We start from the raw sequence: 15,811 nt of genomic DNA, 5'->3' as shown, positions 1-15,811 counted from the left end.
CACAGTTACTTAATTGTGAATTCTGTATTCTAATGCTTTACCAGTCCAATTATGGCAAGATTAATATAAAAGTCAATATATCTTCTTGTTTAATTGAGAAAAGTCTCTTTATTTCTCATTATAATGACTGGATAAACTGTGTTTTCTAACATTTTTAACACAGTGTTTTTGTGGAGATGCACTGATCAAGAGTTTGCTGTGATTTTGAAAAGAATATCCTTAAGATCTAATAATCAGAATTAAAACTTTTATGTAATGATCAGAATTTTATGTAATGGTGTCTTAACAATAGCAAAACTTCGTCTTTAATCAGTGACAATCAATTAGACTTTCCAACAAGCCACTGCAAATTTAAAATATGCACATGAATAAACAGTAGAATAACAGTATGAGAGAAATAACTTGCCTTACACTGTTGTCAATGAAAATACGTATTCATTAATATATGCATACTATGAAGCAGGGAAACTAACAAGGTACAATTTGTCTGAAAAACATTATGTGGGTAATGTTTGCAGAGCAAAAGGCAGAGCAAATAAAATCAATCTTTAAGAATGCTAGTTATTGTCTCAGTCTGTTACTGAATATTACAATCCTATCCTAACTCTCAAATGTGTTGTAAGCACTAAAAAAGGATTTTTCAGTAGACAGCAAAATAAAGTATTGATTTAGAAAATAAAATATGTGGCCTTTTTCAAATGCCTTTGTCTAGTAGCATAATATTACACCAGGAAAAGTTGCCTTGGCTGAGCAGCAAGGTCTTCTAATACCTATGTTTCAGGAAGATGCATTTAATAGGAGGTCATTCATTATCTGGTAGTAATTTTAAGGTATGTGAAAGAAGCAGGTGCAGCACTACAAATATATATATATATGTGTGTGTGTATATATATATATGTATGTAAATGACTGTAAGTACAACCCTTCCAACAAAATATCCCTGCAGTCAAACTTTTCTTACTAATGGACAGGAACACAGCAGTTTATGCTTTAATTGTTCTGTGATTTCCAAATACCATCTTTAACATCCTTGACATGACAAACTGTGAAAGAAACAAGCTTAAGAAACACATAATTCATTCTAAGTCTTGAGGGAAGAAATGGTATTTACATTATTGATCACTGCTTTGTGAAAACCACATTAACTATTGTGCACTGGACTTGAATAAAAACTCAAGGGAACTGGAAAAGCAATGGGCCGAACAGTACCATCTAAGATTGTCTTGAAAATGTCAAACACTTCCCTTCTTTTTAGCCACAGGGAAACCTGAATGCATATCTACTAAACAAAACTTTCTGGAGGAAAGTGTGTAGAAAGGAAAGATGTGATGAAAAAGAGCCAGTGGCTGTGGGGGTAATCCATGGGGTATAGTTGTGTCTTGTCATTCTTGGGTGATGGGCAGTGGCAGTATGATTATAAAGCTGCAATTCAATTAAGGGTGATCAGATGGTACTGTTAGAAGTAAAAGCCACTTTTCATGGATTATGAATTTATTTTTTTTAAAAACCAGCAAATAGGATGACAGTTTTGATCATCAGTATCTTACCCAATTGATTTTTGAAGAACATATTCTCATAAATATAGAAAAGTCATAACTTAACAATTATTGTAGCCTGAAAGGAAGGAGGTAGAGGTTCTGAAAAGCTTGGTGAGGTTTTACAAGTGGTTTTTGAGTTCAAATAGAAACCAAGAAATAATGAAATTCATATTAGTAAAGCCCCAAAATACTGTGAATGAGATACTATTTAGGTTGCAGTTCTAATTTGGATAGTTGACTTTTTTTTTAACATTTTCCTTACTACTGCCAGCAGATGTTGCCAAATAATTTCTGCAGACTCACTCTTTTCCACAATTATTTCAAAAAATTGCAACAACACTTACAGAGACACAAGCTATAATCATCTCTGAAGCACAAGTCCCTGCCTGGGACTCTCCTCATTAGGTCTGTGTCAAGTATTGTTGTAAATACTTGACAATACTTCCAATACTCTCGTAGCCTATGCACTCAAAATTTAATGGCTTGTGGCTATATTTATGGATATATATGTGTGTATATGTGTAAATAAATGTCTGTACAGGGAGAGAAATGCACACTCACATGTACTATGTGAGCGTGCTGTTCTCAGAAATGCAAAAAGCAAAACAAAGTGGAAGAGCAGGAGACCTCGGAAATCGGACACTGAATGGGTGCTCTACAGCTAGGGCTTTTGGTTTCTGCCGCATTTCAAGTACCAACCCCCAGAAAGTAGGCTGTAGAAAGAAAAAGGATTTTCTCATTATGGAGATGGTGGGGGATACAGAGGAAACTGCACTTAATTATTTTCAGCTTTAAAAAGTTATTTTCTGTCATAACAATAAGCTATTTTGCAAGAGGTATGTTAGTGGCTTGTCAGCATTAACCTGTGTATATTAACCTTGCTTTCTCTACAGACCTCTTAGAAGATGTGTGTTTTCCTTTCATTGACGTAGTATGGGCCTGAGACTGACAAACGACTAAGTGCATTAATGATTAAACCCGAAGGGTATCCTTTATTGCAGTTCTTACTCTTGAGGCACTGTATTAATCTGCCTTCTGCCCTTCGGTGAGGTGCACCTTACCCCTTGCTAACTCTTGGAGCTGGCTTGAGCCCTGTGCTCCGCTCTCACCAGCCTTGGAAAGGCACCTGCGATTTCAGGAGAGACCTGCTTAAGCTCCATCCCTTGTGCATATGCTCACTGAAGGCAGTTGCCTTTGTTTTGCAGCTTGGGTAGTTGACAGGTTCAAATGTGTTACAAGGAAGAATATAAACGTAACAGCATTGGGCAGCGTTCAGAGCAACGAATGCATGTTAGTTGTATGACTCGTTACATCAGGGTTTGTTTGGCCCAGAAACAAAATAATATGACTTCCCCGGGTGGCATCCCTCTCCAGGCTGCTCACTCCAGCACTGGCATGAAGAAGAGGCACCGTTATGCTGAGAAGGAGGACAGGAAAGAGTCTGGGTGAAGCCTGGATCCCCCATCTCACCAGTGGCATCTACCTCCAGGCACTTAAGTGAGGTGCCTACATGACAAGCCTTGTCATTCCAGGCTGCCTGTGCAGGGAAGAGAGGTAAGCCTCTTCCCAGATATGGAGGTGCCTGTCTTTCCTGACTGACTGTAAGGTTCTAGAAAAACAATCGAGCAACGTGGTCCCTGGAGCGCCTAATGCTAGGTGGCATGACCTGAGGCCCTAAGACACAGCTGGCTTTCATGAAGACAGATGGGGTGAGAGGAAAAGGGGAAAAGGAGTTGGTGGGAAAGGATTTTGAGCCTGAGAAAAAGTAGAGGTTGCCCATCAGGAATGTCTTGGTGCTCTTGGCACTGTCGCCTCTTCTTGCTTCCAAGGCCTAAGTCTACAAGTGGACCAAAAGTGCATGTACAGCTAATAAAGTTGAGCTTTCATTGTCTCTCTATTGTAGTTAGTGATCATAAGGCTGTATATGATTGTAGTGGAAAGAAAAGTCTAGTGTTGCATCCGAAGTCATTGTTATAAAAGGCTATATACAGAAACAAATTCAATTGCATTAGCCCTACAGAAAGTGATTTAAGGCATTTTGCACAAAAAATATTGGGCTCTGTGAAACCTATTTTACAAATGTATCAAAACATTTGTATATATTTTTCTATTTCTTTCCATGGTACATTACTCCTTTAAAGTTACAAAGCCATAAAGGATCTTTTCCTTGAAAGTTCAAACTCTGCCTTGCTACACTGCTATATATATACACACACACTGCCATGTGCTGCTAAATACTCGATCTTTGTAAGTAGTGCTTGGAGATGGGAGAACTTGAGATTTTTCTTTAGCTTTCATTTTGATTGAAACTTTCCCAAAACTGAAACTGTACCATTTAGTTTCAGGTATGATCTATAAACAGGATCAGTAGTTTTGGGTTTTTTTCCCCCTTCTGTGTCAAGTTAGGCTGAAATGCTAAAATCAGACCAGTAGAAAAGCAGGTTTAATGTTTAATGGGATTTTTTCAACACAACCCTATTTCTGTCTAAAAAAAATATTATTCTAGACTTGACTTGCATTCAAATATCACCTCTATCAATTCAAATTTAACTATTTTAAATACTAATGTAGAAATACAGCATCAAAATTGGAGCTTACAATTTGCATGCTTTCAAGCAATATTCGTATGCCTGGAGTCATAAAAATTGAACAAGCAAGTATAAATGTCTATTGATATCACAATCAGGACATCAGACGTACTTAAACAACACCCTTTCTTTGAATTTTATAAATGTAACAAAATTGCTAGTGGAAATTAAATGATATTGCTCGCCAACAAACAAAGTAACCTGGGAGGAGTCCATCAATTTATGTAGTTTGACATCCCTGAACATCTGAATGCAAATTCTTCATTTGTAAATTTGTGTTCAGATTAAGTAAAAGTTGAAAAGAACCTTCAGAATATTTTGGAGATGCAAATGCTTTTTTTCTCCTCACTTAAGTACACACACGTATTCATAGATTACTTACAAAGTATTCTTGCAGCCTCAAACTCAACTAATAGCACAGAGCTGAAATGCGAACTCCTCCGACTTGTCTTTGGGTAGATTTTTAAGAATGATCATCACTCTGTAGCTCTTACAAGCAGGCTAAGATTGACCGGCTACTTAAAATTAGTCTGTTTTATCTAACGATTTAAACAGTTAATCTGCAGTTATGTTACATAATATACACAGAGCCAATGTGAAAGTAAATCAAATGAAGCCCAGAATGTTACAATAAAATAAAAGGGGGAAAAAAATCCAACCCCAAACCTCAAAACAATCAGTTATAGAACCGATATGAATTGTTTCCTGATGTTGTTACCTGTTCAGTTAATCTTGCTACAGAAAACCCACAAATTCTTTGTGATTGGCCTTGCTGGCTCATCAGCATGGCAGACAATAGTAAAAGAGAAACTGTGTGCTATAGTTACGAGGAAGAAACAGAACGTTGCCACAACAGAACGAATGAGCCAAAATGTAGTCTATAAGCTCTAATTATACACTAGATTGAAAAAAGAGTCATCAGGATTTATGTCAGATGATTAAGAATATACACTCAGCAGAACATGATTACAATAAAGAATAAAAGCTAAAAGTGGGGTCTGATAAAGCCTGAAAAAATCCCAAAATAAGTCGACCAAATCTCTTTGTTGCTACAGCCTTTGTCTGAAAAGAGAAGCATTAAGTGCTGCAAAAGACAAGAGAGATCTATGGAAGGGAGACAGAAAATCCAGTGAGCTACAAATGATGGAAAAGACAGTTCAGCCTGGAGAAGAAAATGGTCATAGGGACACTGGTGACTCAAAGACAGATGGGACATGTGGCATACAGGAGGAGAGCCAGACAGAGAGCTTTAGTTAGAAATGTTTATCAGCAGGAAACATGGATTTGCCAAAAAGGTTTTTTTTTTTTTTCCTGGAACACACTAGCTTTGATGAAACTTTCATTCTGAAAGATTTTTGAGGCCTAGGATGATACTGTGAGGTGAGGAGTGAGAAAAGAAGGGAGGAGAAAGAGCACAGCCCGCTTGTAACTGGGTATTTTGGGTATTTAGTGGGATGTGGGAGACCTCTAAGAAACCTTGGCTGAATGACGAGTTTGGGCTTTCTCCAAAGCCCCTGTGAGTTACTTCTTCAGACTTGAGAAGAAAATTCACAGATGCATAAGTGGAATTAAGTCATTTTTGTGAGAGATGTGAAGGACCTTTCTGCCTAAATAATGTGTATTTTTAGGAAAAAAGGACTACTGACACAGAAACCTGTTTTGGGTAGTAAGCTCTTTCTCACACACTGAAAGACACAGAATTAGCCAGTGTACCTGGAAACTAACAAGGGAGAGAGAAACCTTGCAGCAGACTGCAGAAACGCCACTGACCTATGAAGCAATATTTGGGCCTTTGCTATGTCCACCAGTGGGCGATTATAATGAGATTACGAAGAAAATTCACTGACAGTAGGTTGAGAGGAAAAGCTGGGCAGCTGTGAGGAGCACCAGCTGGCCCTCGTGATTTTGTAGTTAATCCCCCCCAGTCATGTATCTGCTGGGTCTCACTATGAAGTCACTGCTCCCCTACTCATTTCTCAATTGTCTCTCCAACCACCTTGGAAGAACAAATTTCACCATCAGCAGGGATGACTTGCATGCCCAGGAGGCTCCTTGCTTCAGGTGATCTGTGTGGGAGCTCAGCAGAGCCCTGGAGAGGTATAAAAGCAGCTCCAGGAGATGAGAGCAGCAGAACTGACTAAGTGCTGGCTTTTTACTCTGAAGAAGGTGAATTTCTTTCCAACTTCCCCTACATTTGGAACTGAAAGCCATGTGCTTTGTATTTTTCTCAAAGAAGAAAAATCATACTGATTTCTGGTTTAGAGGAAGTAGATTTGTCTTCCCTGGAAATATGGCTTTAGAGATACTGACAGACTTGTAGACTATGTAGTCAGTTTAGCAGAAAAAGTAGAAAGTACTGTAGATCAACACATCGTGTTATGTTGGCAAATTATCCTTAAGTGATTGTTTGGTTATACTGGTTAGCAGAAGCAGATTTGGATCGGATAGACTGTTGGAAAATGTTCTGACTGAACTAATTTGAGACACCTCTGTTGTCTGTTACTAGAATTTTACTTTAAAAATCAGTTTCAAAGTTCTTGGTTCTCTATTAAGTCTCCTATGCTGTTTACCAGATAAGAAAATGGTTACTATCATATTGTTTATCTTTCATGTACCCTATTACTGCAGTACTCTGATCTTTATTTTATCAAAAAAGGGTCACAATTACACATGTTAATATGATCCTCACAGTCCATGTGAGTAGCTGTAATGGAAACATTGCCCCATTCAGTGCATCACCTGCCCTAATTTTCTTGGAAGTAGGCATTGTTGTGTCTTTGACAACGTATTCGCGGCCCCACAGGTAAGACTTAGCCTTTGACTGTTCAATTTCCCTTTGAAATGATGGGTTTTGCAATTCCATGTAGTATTCCATTGTCATTAACTCTACTCATTCTCATCCAGCAGGTTTGAACATTCACAGGTTAATACAGTAAATATAGTTTTGATGTCTTTGAAATGCGGATTTGTTATTAATATCTAAAACCTGTCCAGACATTTGTTTCCATAATGAAATCTGTAGAAACCTAATTTTCCCAACAGAATAACGCTAAAATTTTCTGTATTCAGTTTTAATGGATTATCTTCGGTAGTAAATTAAAAACAAAAAACCACAACTTGCATCAGTGCTGTAATTTATTTTTCATGTTGAAGTAATAAAAGTCTCTGTGAATAAGTATAGTTACATTTGATAATGATTCAGTTGGTTAGTAAACTGAAGGCAACTGCTGTATGCTGAGATGCTGCACATGCAGTCCACCTCCCAAAACAGCTCTAGCTCACAGCCATTTTGCATGAAAGCAGCTCAAACTGGTTCACACATCTGTGGGAATTGTCCTTCTTAAAAATCCTGCAAAAGTGGGATGATTTGTATGGTTGAGGCTCAGATTTTTGGAGCTTTCCATGGACAGAGCTCTGCAATGCCTCTTAGGGAATCGGGATAGATCAGCCCTTACCAGAACCCCAAGGCACAGGTTCTTCTGCTCTTCCTCTTTAGCAGGAAATATCTACCCTCTTTTTTCAATTCTTTCTGATTGTCTTTTTTGAAATGCTTAAGTGTAGCCAGAGCTCTGGTAGTTTGCACTGCAGTTACAGTAGTGTGTAATGAATCATCAGCTGGAAAATCTGCAGTACACTAAAAATTTGGACAATGCAAAAGCAATTTAATTAATACTTAAATGGAAAACCTCGCAGGGGTCTATAGCACTTTTATGTTATTAATTCCATCTGATTTTTTTTTTTAATAGCCTCCACTTTAAAAGAACATAAAATGTCAAAAACTTCTGGATCACACATCATAAAGAGTTTACACAATTAAAGGACTTTTCCTGAGGACTTGTGTCCTCTTTCTTGAACAGGTAGTTGTCATCTTTATAATTTCTTACTTTACCAGCTGCTAACAGAAGAGAAATATTTAAATTATGGAGTACCAAAAAATTACCTCGGAAGGAGAGTTATTTGATGTAAAGCATGTGCAAATAGAAACATTGGAAATTATGTAGATTCTCACATTTATGAATACGAATACTCCTTTTCTTTCCTTCATTCCCAATTTCATTTGCTTTGTAGATTTAATAACTCTCTTAATCTCAGGGAAAAAAAGCATTGTATGAAGAAAGTATTCAATCTTTAGGGACTATTAAAGAAATATATGCCTAATACCTCACACAAAGGCATCTCCATCTCCTGACAAGACATCACCATGCATAGTAGGAAAATAAGAGGAGAAATAATATGGAAGACATAAATTTCTGGCACAACTCCCACAAGATGATCACATTTCAGCATAGATTAATCTGGTTTGTTGTTGCACTGGCAGCTTTTAAGATCCAGTCCAAGCACAGCAGGGCGCCTCCTGTGACCTCCCTGAGTGAGAACAGCCTTCAGCAAACCCCCTTGTTCTTAGGGATCCCTCTTACTCCTTGCCCATGAGTTTATGGAGGTCTACAAATAGCTAAGAGCACCCTGGACACCCAGTTTGTCTGCATCAGCTGAAAACAGTCATCAGATCACCTAAATGTGGGCTGAGGCTAAGCTCCCTAACCAGCAGTGTGGAGCAGATACAACAGAAGACTTGCCTCAGACAGCTTGGACTTTGTTACCTGTCAGTAAGCTTCCAGGCCCAGAATAATCAGATGGAAATAGTATTAGTTACCACTGAATAAACACACAATGGGTTAAATCAAAATGATGCTCAAATGGTCCTGAAACAAAGTTGCTGAGGAGGAGCAGTGTGGAAAAATTGCACATACGGATAGAAAGAGATGGACTGTGAGGGAGCTTTAAAGGGGACTCCTTGTAGAAAGCTGCATGTGCAAGTTCAGGAAAAAAATTAAAAGACAAGATCCTCTGCTTGGTACCTGCTGTACCAGGGCCAACATAAAAGCCTGTGAGAATTGGTTTAAACTCTGCTGTTTAACTTCCTGAAGATGTGAATACTGAATCAAAAGACCTGTTCTAGAGGAAACCACCAGAGCAGCAGGAAGCACTGGTATGGCTGGTGTAAGACGTGTGATCTGAACACCTAGCCAGCGACTCCTGCATACTAGGCTGTGCCCAGAACAGCTCGTTATACTTTGAAGTAAACAAACAAATGGGAGAAAAAAGAATGGAATACAAATGGCTCAAAACAATGCTTTTTGATATCAGACATACTATATAGATAGCTTCTAAATACTTTTTGGTAAGAGTGCTTAAGTATACTTTATCCTAACGTGCTGTGTGTTTTCTGTTTTAATTTCATGCCTAGATCAATAACTAATTATAATTTGACAAGAAAAAGAGATTGCAATGGATATGATCTACCTGCTCTGCTGTTAAATTGTAATGTGGTTGGCTAGCTTTACAGTGTTACCACAATTTGTCTATACCATTTCCAGAGTCACCGTAAGAATCAGGAAATAAGTTTCTGGTGGATCATTTCAACACCACACAGAACTGTCCCAGAAGCCCTTTGTCTGTTGCTGATGGAAAAGGGAAGGTTTTGATGTCTAATTGCTGACACTCATTTGTCCAGGATTCAAAGAGCTTCCATCTTGGGTCTTACCACCAGATGCAAATTAGGGAAACTCTATCCAGGACCATAGTCATTTAGGCAATGATTATTGAAGCAATGTATCCTTGGAGAATCTGAGAGTACAATTGCCATCACAAATAACATCCGTGTCCTTCTTTAGGCCTATCACACAAACTCACTTGCTCCCCGCAAATACACACAGGTGAGAGAGGTTTTCTCCCCTGCCCTGCAAACTTGTTAAGAAATGGACAACTGGATATGTAAAAAATTCTCTTCTTTGATGTTCGTGCTCACCAGTCATTAAAGGGTTACTTTTCAGAGCAGCACAAAGAAAGAAGAGCTGGTTGACCAAACATTTTTTTCTTACAAAGAAGTGTCAACCCTGAGCTTGTAATTAAGAAGTTAAAATCTGTGATTTATATATATATTTATATATATAAAAATAGATGATCGTACTAAGACTAAAAAAGTGAAAGAAATCTCCATGTCAGTACTATATATTTGTTTGTTCTGAAATTTTGTAGAAGAAATCCTTGTGACATTGAAATTAACTGATATGAAAGATGTAGTTAGGTGTGAAACACACTATTGATCTGGTCGCTGTTAGTCCATTAGAGAATTGCTGTCTTGGTAGGATAATGAACATAGTAGCAGGAAGTCCTAATCGATGTCAGAACAGTGACAAAAGGAAAGAGATTATATCACAAGAGATTATTTTCTGTCCAAACCCTTGAGGGGAGATTTGTCAGGAGTGTTGTTTAGCATTACCACCACGGCTGATGGTGAGCTAAGTGGAAAACTGTGCCAATTGTATAACATGGATAAATCCTAAAAGAAGCTAGGTGAAATCATGCTACTACTCAATTTTTTACTGGGCATTAAGATTTAAATCCTAAGCAACTGTAACATGATACTCTGAAGCTAGTGGAGTTACTATCATACTAAAAGATAAACTTATTTTTCAGCTTCTCTACCTTCATACCAATCTGATGTGGTTGGCAGATGGAGTGCAAGACATTCACCATTGAGACATATTTTTGTGTTGGAAAAAATAATCCAGACTTCCTCTCTATAGCAATGATCATTCTGATGACCTGAATCATCCTACAGAAGTTCCTAAAGGAAACCTGGCTGTCAGTGAAGAACGGTTGCATTTTTTTTGTTCCTTTCTTGTCTTTTTTTTTGTTTCGTTGATATTCTGTTGAAATGCAGCAGCCTTGAGTCAGGCCTGATTCAGAAAGAAAACCGTTTTCTTGGTTTCTTCCCCCCTCCTTTTTCTTGTTAGGGAAAAACACACACTGTAAGATCCTTTTTTACTTTTGCAGCATAAAAGGAAATGAAGCTCAGAAAGTCTCCTGTAATAAAAGTTTGAGAAAGAATTCTCTTAAGAGTGGATATCATCTTCAGAGTTATCTGAAAAAAGCAGGAAGCAGTTCAGTCTGGCACCCGGTACTCTTTGGGAAAACAAAAAAGGGAAGCAGGTTGCAGTACTGCTCTCTTCTTGTAGAAAACTGCAAGTGTTTGTGGCATGGTCCATTGTCCAAGAGTATAAGAAAAGAATAAAGTTGGCTGTTTCTGCAGCTAAAACACAGTTTCTCCAACCAGATCCAGGATTATCTCCACTGTCTCTGTAGTATGAGACTGACAAAGACGATGAGCAATGTCTGCAGTGACGAGCCAAGCTCTGTGGCTGAAGCCTCCACCTCCCTCCTGTCGGAGTCAACCGGTGGTGCTTCGGTGGTGACAAAATCAAACTCAGTGGGACAGATGTCATCTGTACAGCCGCTTCCACTGCCCGAGCCACTGGTTTCATCACCTGGCACAAAGAAGTGAGGGAAACAACATGAAGGCCATGGGTTACAGCGTTTGTTCCTTTTCTTCATCCCCATTCCACCCAGCACCCCAATGCAGATGAACACCTTAGGAATGGCAAAATGTTGGTGGTGCTTTCATTCAGTAAAGCATCCAAATGAAAGCCACTGTAACTTAATTAGGTGATTAAATGCTCTTTTGAAAAAGGAGTGGACTTCTGGTATTATGGAAACCCCTCAGTGTCTTTATGCATTTGACATGAAGATAATCAAGAGAAGGAAAAGAAACAAATATATAACCGGAATTTCATGGGACGGAAAAAGATTTTGTTGTTGTCAGTAGCACAGAGCACAAAGACCAAAGAAAGCCATTGCAATGGAACTGATTATAAATGTGTTCCAAAAATGCACTTATTTAATGGTTCTTACTTGTATCCTGGAAGTTGACATCATTTCCATTATATGCATTCTTCAATTTGTTAGTCATGACACGTAAGGCCATGATTTGTTGTCGAATGAAGGTGTCTGGCCTTGTGATGTCCACATCTACTTCTGGATTGTTGATCTGGTTGGTTAAGCCATCGTTCATTACCTCAGGCAAGTATCTATGTAGCAGGATGAATGATTAGTTTAAAATGCAATAAGGTTCAGAAATAAGCCAGTGTACAGTAAATGTTGTGCTAAGCAATTTGACACTGATAATGATTACACATTCTTAAACAGCTCCAGTGAAACCATTTTAAAAATGTGGTTTTTAATTTTACAGACTTTAAAGGATCTTTTTTAGTTGCTCAGCTGTATGGAGAACAGAAAGGATTAAAGCTCTCTGCATAGTCCCCATCAGGTGCACTGGCTCTGTGAACTATGGAAGAGGCTCAGCAGACAGCAGTAAGTCACTGCGTCTTCAGATTCTCTACTGATCTGAATGATTGCACACTAAGTTAAGCATCTAACAATGCATTCTTCTGGTCTTATATGAACTCCTTTGTTATGTATAGCATATTTGCTGTTCTGAGATAGTTTAGAAGGCTATCTTGAGGCATTAGGGCTCTCTTTGTTTAAAGGAAGCACCTAATTAATTTTCTTCTCCAGTTCTTCCTTGCATCCCTTTTTTGACTACAATGAACAACATCTCCAGCTTATCTGATATCCAGGCCCATAAAGAGCGTTGTGAGTTTACCAAACTCCAGTATTCTCTTTGATTTGGTCCTTATTCCTTACAAACAGTCTGTATTTGCATCTCCCATGTGCTTTGTGCACAACATATTTAAGGTATGGTTTTTCCTATCTATCCACACATCTGAATTTTTTATTCAGGCTCTTAGCTTATCGTTTCCTGACTACTGCAGCATTCCCTTCTCTGACCTTGGCAAATCCAGTCTTAGGCTGCTCACAGGCAGCAAGTGTGCTTTTGCAGGTCTCTCTCCCCTGCAAAAATCATCCCATGCCTCCAATCATCCTACAGTAAAAGTCTTCATCATCTTTTGTTAAATACGCACACTTTGTCTCCTGCTGCTCTTTGTCCTCAGGAAACTCTCCTTATAGGCACCTGCAAACCTACCTTTTTCCTGCTTTGAATCTCTGTTAAAAATTAGCTGTGCATTTCACAGCTGCTAGGCTGATAAAGGGCTGACATTATTTCGCTGTGCTGGCATGGTATCCTGAGAAAATAGCCTGCTTCCCTGTTCTTTCTCGTCTGTTTTTACTTACTATCTTTGTCTTACTTTTAGACTGCAAAGGATTTGGATTTACCCTTTGTTCATGTCCTTTATCAGAATATGATCTATTTTGTAATAGTTTGCATACCAGGCTATCCTACTGATGTTTGTGGGACTCCTCATGTGGGTATGTGCTCAGCCAGTAATGTTAGCACAGTCTAGCCTACCAACAGCAGACTTTCATGATGCCTGGTACTGACTATTTCACTTCACTCTCACTTGTGCCAGACCAATTCTAAATCAGTGTTCAAATCTGGCATTGGTGTCGGTGTTATGTTTGTATTGGTCTGGAAAATAAACATATCCCTTAAAAATAAATGTGAAAGTATGGGACAAGAAAGGATTTTCTCCGCTGAAGTCATGGTTGAGGGAAAATAAGTTCTGTATTGCTTCTGGACGTTCACAAAACGATGACTGCTTTGCTGCACCAGTGAAGGGCTTAGTCTCATCGTAATAGGTCTTTGCTCTGCAAGATGAGACTAATTTGTCATCAGTGGCCTTTGAAAGCTTACATGAGGATAATCCCGGGAGAGTGTGAACATATGAGAACAAAACATGACTGCCACTAATACCCAGCCTCAAACTGCATGTCCTGTTGTACCACTAGTACCATAACAAGAAATAACAATGCTGTAGGGATCCCATCCAGACTCTTGTGGTACGGGCTTTACGGTAAGAAGAAAGAGTCACCTCCCCTAGTACAGAGGACTGCAGACCACAGTGTTATGAATCACCAAAGATAAAAATTGGAAGTAATTCTGCAGAGCTGCTTGGATGCAGCAGGACAGAGACCTTGGCATGCAGGGAAGTTCTGGGCTGCAAAGGAACTGCACCTCCATCTGCCACGCACCTCTAAAATGAAATGGCTGCTGTAGACAAATTACTCAGCCCAGAAGTTAATCAGTGGTTTCAAGGTGCAGTTGATTAAAAGAAGTAAGAATGTAAAAATTGTCCTACTGGCTCAGAGAGGATGTCCATCTTGCCCAGTACCTTGTCCATGACAATGCCCATAGCTGTTAGCAGCTAGAATTGAAGTTGTTGAGCGTTCATGCAGATTACTTTAGGAAGGGTTAGTTGCTCTTTATTGCATGCCATCCATGAGAAGCTATGGCTTTCTCTGAATGGCAGTTCACAGGCTGTCTTTGACTGATTTATGTTTGATTTCATCTTCTTCTCATCATCATCAATAATAAAAGAAGAATTTACTGACTTCTTAGTAAGCTTTTTATATGAAGACAATATGAATTAGTCTGGAGCTTTAAAGCAGTTAGAGAGTGCTCTGGTGTGTGCTTTTTATTGAAGTTCATATTCTGCACTGTGATCAATGTCGATCTGATGTCCTTCTAAAGACCATCTAACTTTAAATGGGCCACCCCATTCATCAGTAGGAAGTGATTCAGTCAGACTGTCACACACCCTGCAGTATCTGCCTCAGGATCTGTTGATCTCCAAAGCATCCTTGGCATGGAAGGGCTTAACCTCTCAGGAGAACCACCCAGTGCACCTCACTTAGATGTGTAAGGGAGCCATATTGGATGTGGATCACAAGAAATCCATTACCTTATGATTGCCTAAAGGTTAGGTGGATACTTAAATTCCCAGGTGAACGAGCCTCTTGGCATTTTAGGGCATAAGCACAAAAGAATTAGGGAGGCTGAAGATTAATCTTTAGGTTTATACAGACACTAAAACTTGTATGTCTAAATGCAGGTGTTTGCATATGAGCAGAGTCCCACTCTTGCCAGATCTAGTCAGCACAAGATCTAGTCAAAACTAGTCAGGAGTTTATTAACCAGTGGAGCACAGACAGCTGCTGGAGTCCCACGTGCCTTTGGCAAATGACTAGTTCATTAGATTTCATCTGCTGGGATTAGTTGCACATAGACATCTGGCACCACTTGAACGCTCTTGGTGACTCCCCCACTTCTCTGAAACATGTGGCTCTGCATCATATCTACAGGCTTGAGGGGGAGGTCTTGGACGTCTGGGGCATATAAGATTGTATTAGGTGTCTTTCTTTAGGCAGCTGAATTGAGTCTTGAGTGCCACTGTAGCCACCAAGGTGTATGCTGCTTGGTGTCCTGTTGCTGCTCCTGTAGGTTCTGGGTATTCTGTAGGTCCGGTGTCTTACTTGCCAGCTCTGTGATGGTGTCCTGACTGTTTAGGCCATCTCACATAACAGTAGGTAAGTGTGTTTAGGCAGTGGAAAAATCCCTCGTTGAATACACTGACAGGATATTGGGACTCTCTTCAGGCACCTTAACACCATTGATTTTTAAAACGCTCAAGCAGTTCTAGCCGAGCCTCTGGTCCAGATGGCAGGTAGTGTCCTGTGTCATACTCAATCTCAGACATACCAGAGAGTCTCAAATGGCACTACTCTTGCTTGGGCAGCACAAATGACTCCTTGTTGTCTCACCCATATTTAAGTGCATGAATTTACATGTCTGAATGTGAAGCAGAATTCTGCCCTCATTACTGAACGAGTTCACCTGTTTCCCCTGGAGGAGAAAATAAAATGCAGAAAAGCTTATATTGAATGTAAATATCTCTGAATTGTTTTCCTTTCTTTAAAGGACTGGTACAAGGATGGGAACACACAGCTCAAGGTGTTTTGCAAGTGACAGCCTCTGAGAGGCAG

General features: G+C 39.2%; 1 protein-coding gene across 1 annotated transcript in view; it reads right to left on the bottom strand.

Annotated features, from left to right (window-relative positions):
- Nucleotides 1-7,243: 7,243 nt before the first annotated feature.
- The window catches only part of GPC6 (glypican 6), a 773,218-nt gene continuing 764,650 nt past the window's right edge, over nt 7,244-15,811 (bottom strand). Inside the window, exons 8-9 of the mRNA XM_055702939.1 lie at nt 11,882-12,057; nt 7,244-11,457 (exon numbers count right to left, since the gene is read on the bottom strand). Coding sequence (XP_055558914.1) covers nt 11,255-11,457; nt 11,882-12,057 — 379 coding nt within the window. The 3' untranslated portion in view covers nt 7,244-11,254. The remainder of the gene's footprint in view (nt 11,458-11,881; nt 12,058-15,811) is intronic.

This window comes from Falco cherrug, chromosome 2 (assembly GCF_023634085.1).
Source record: "Falco cherrug isolate bFalChe1 chromosome 2, bFalChe1.pri, whole genome shotgun sequence".
NCBI classification, from domain to species: domain Eukaryota; kingdom Metazoa; phylum Chordata; class Aves; order Falconiformes; family Falconidae; genus Falco; species Falco cherrug.
The sequence above is the reverse complement of the archived record's forward strand: the minus strand, read 5'-3'. Positions and strand labels throughout refer to the sequence as shown.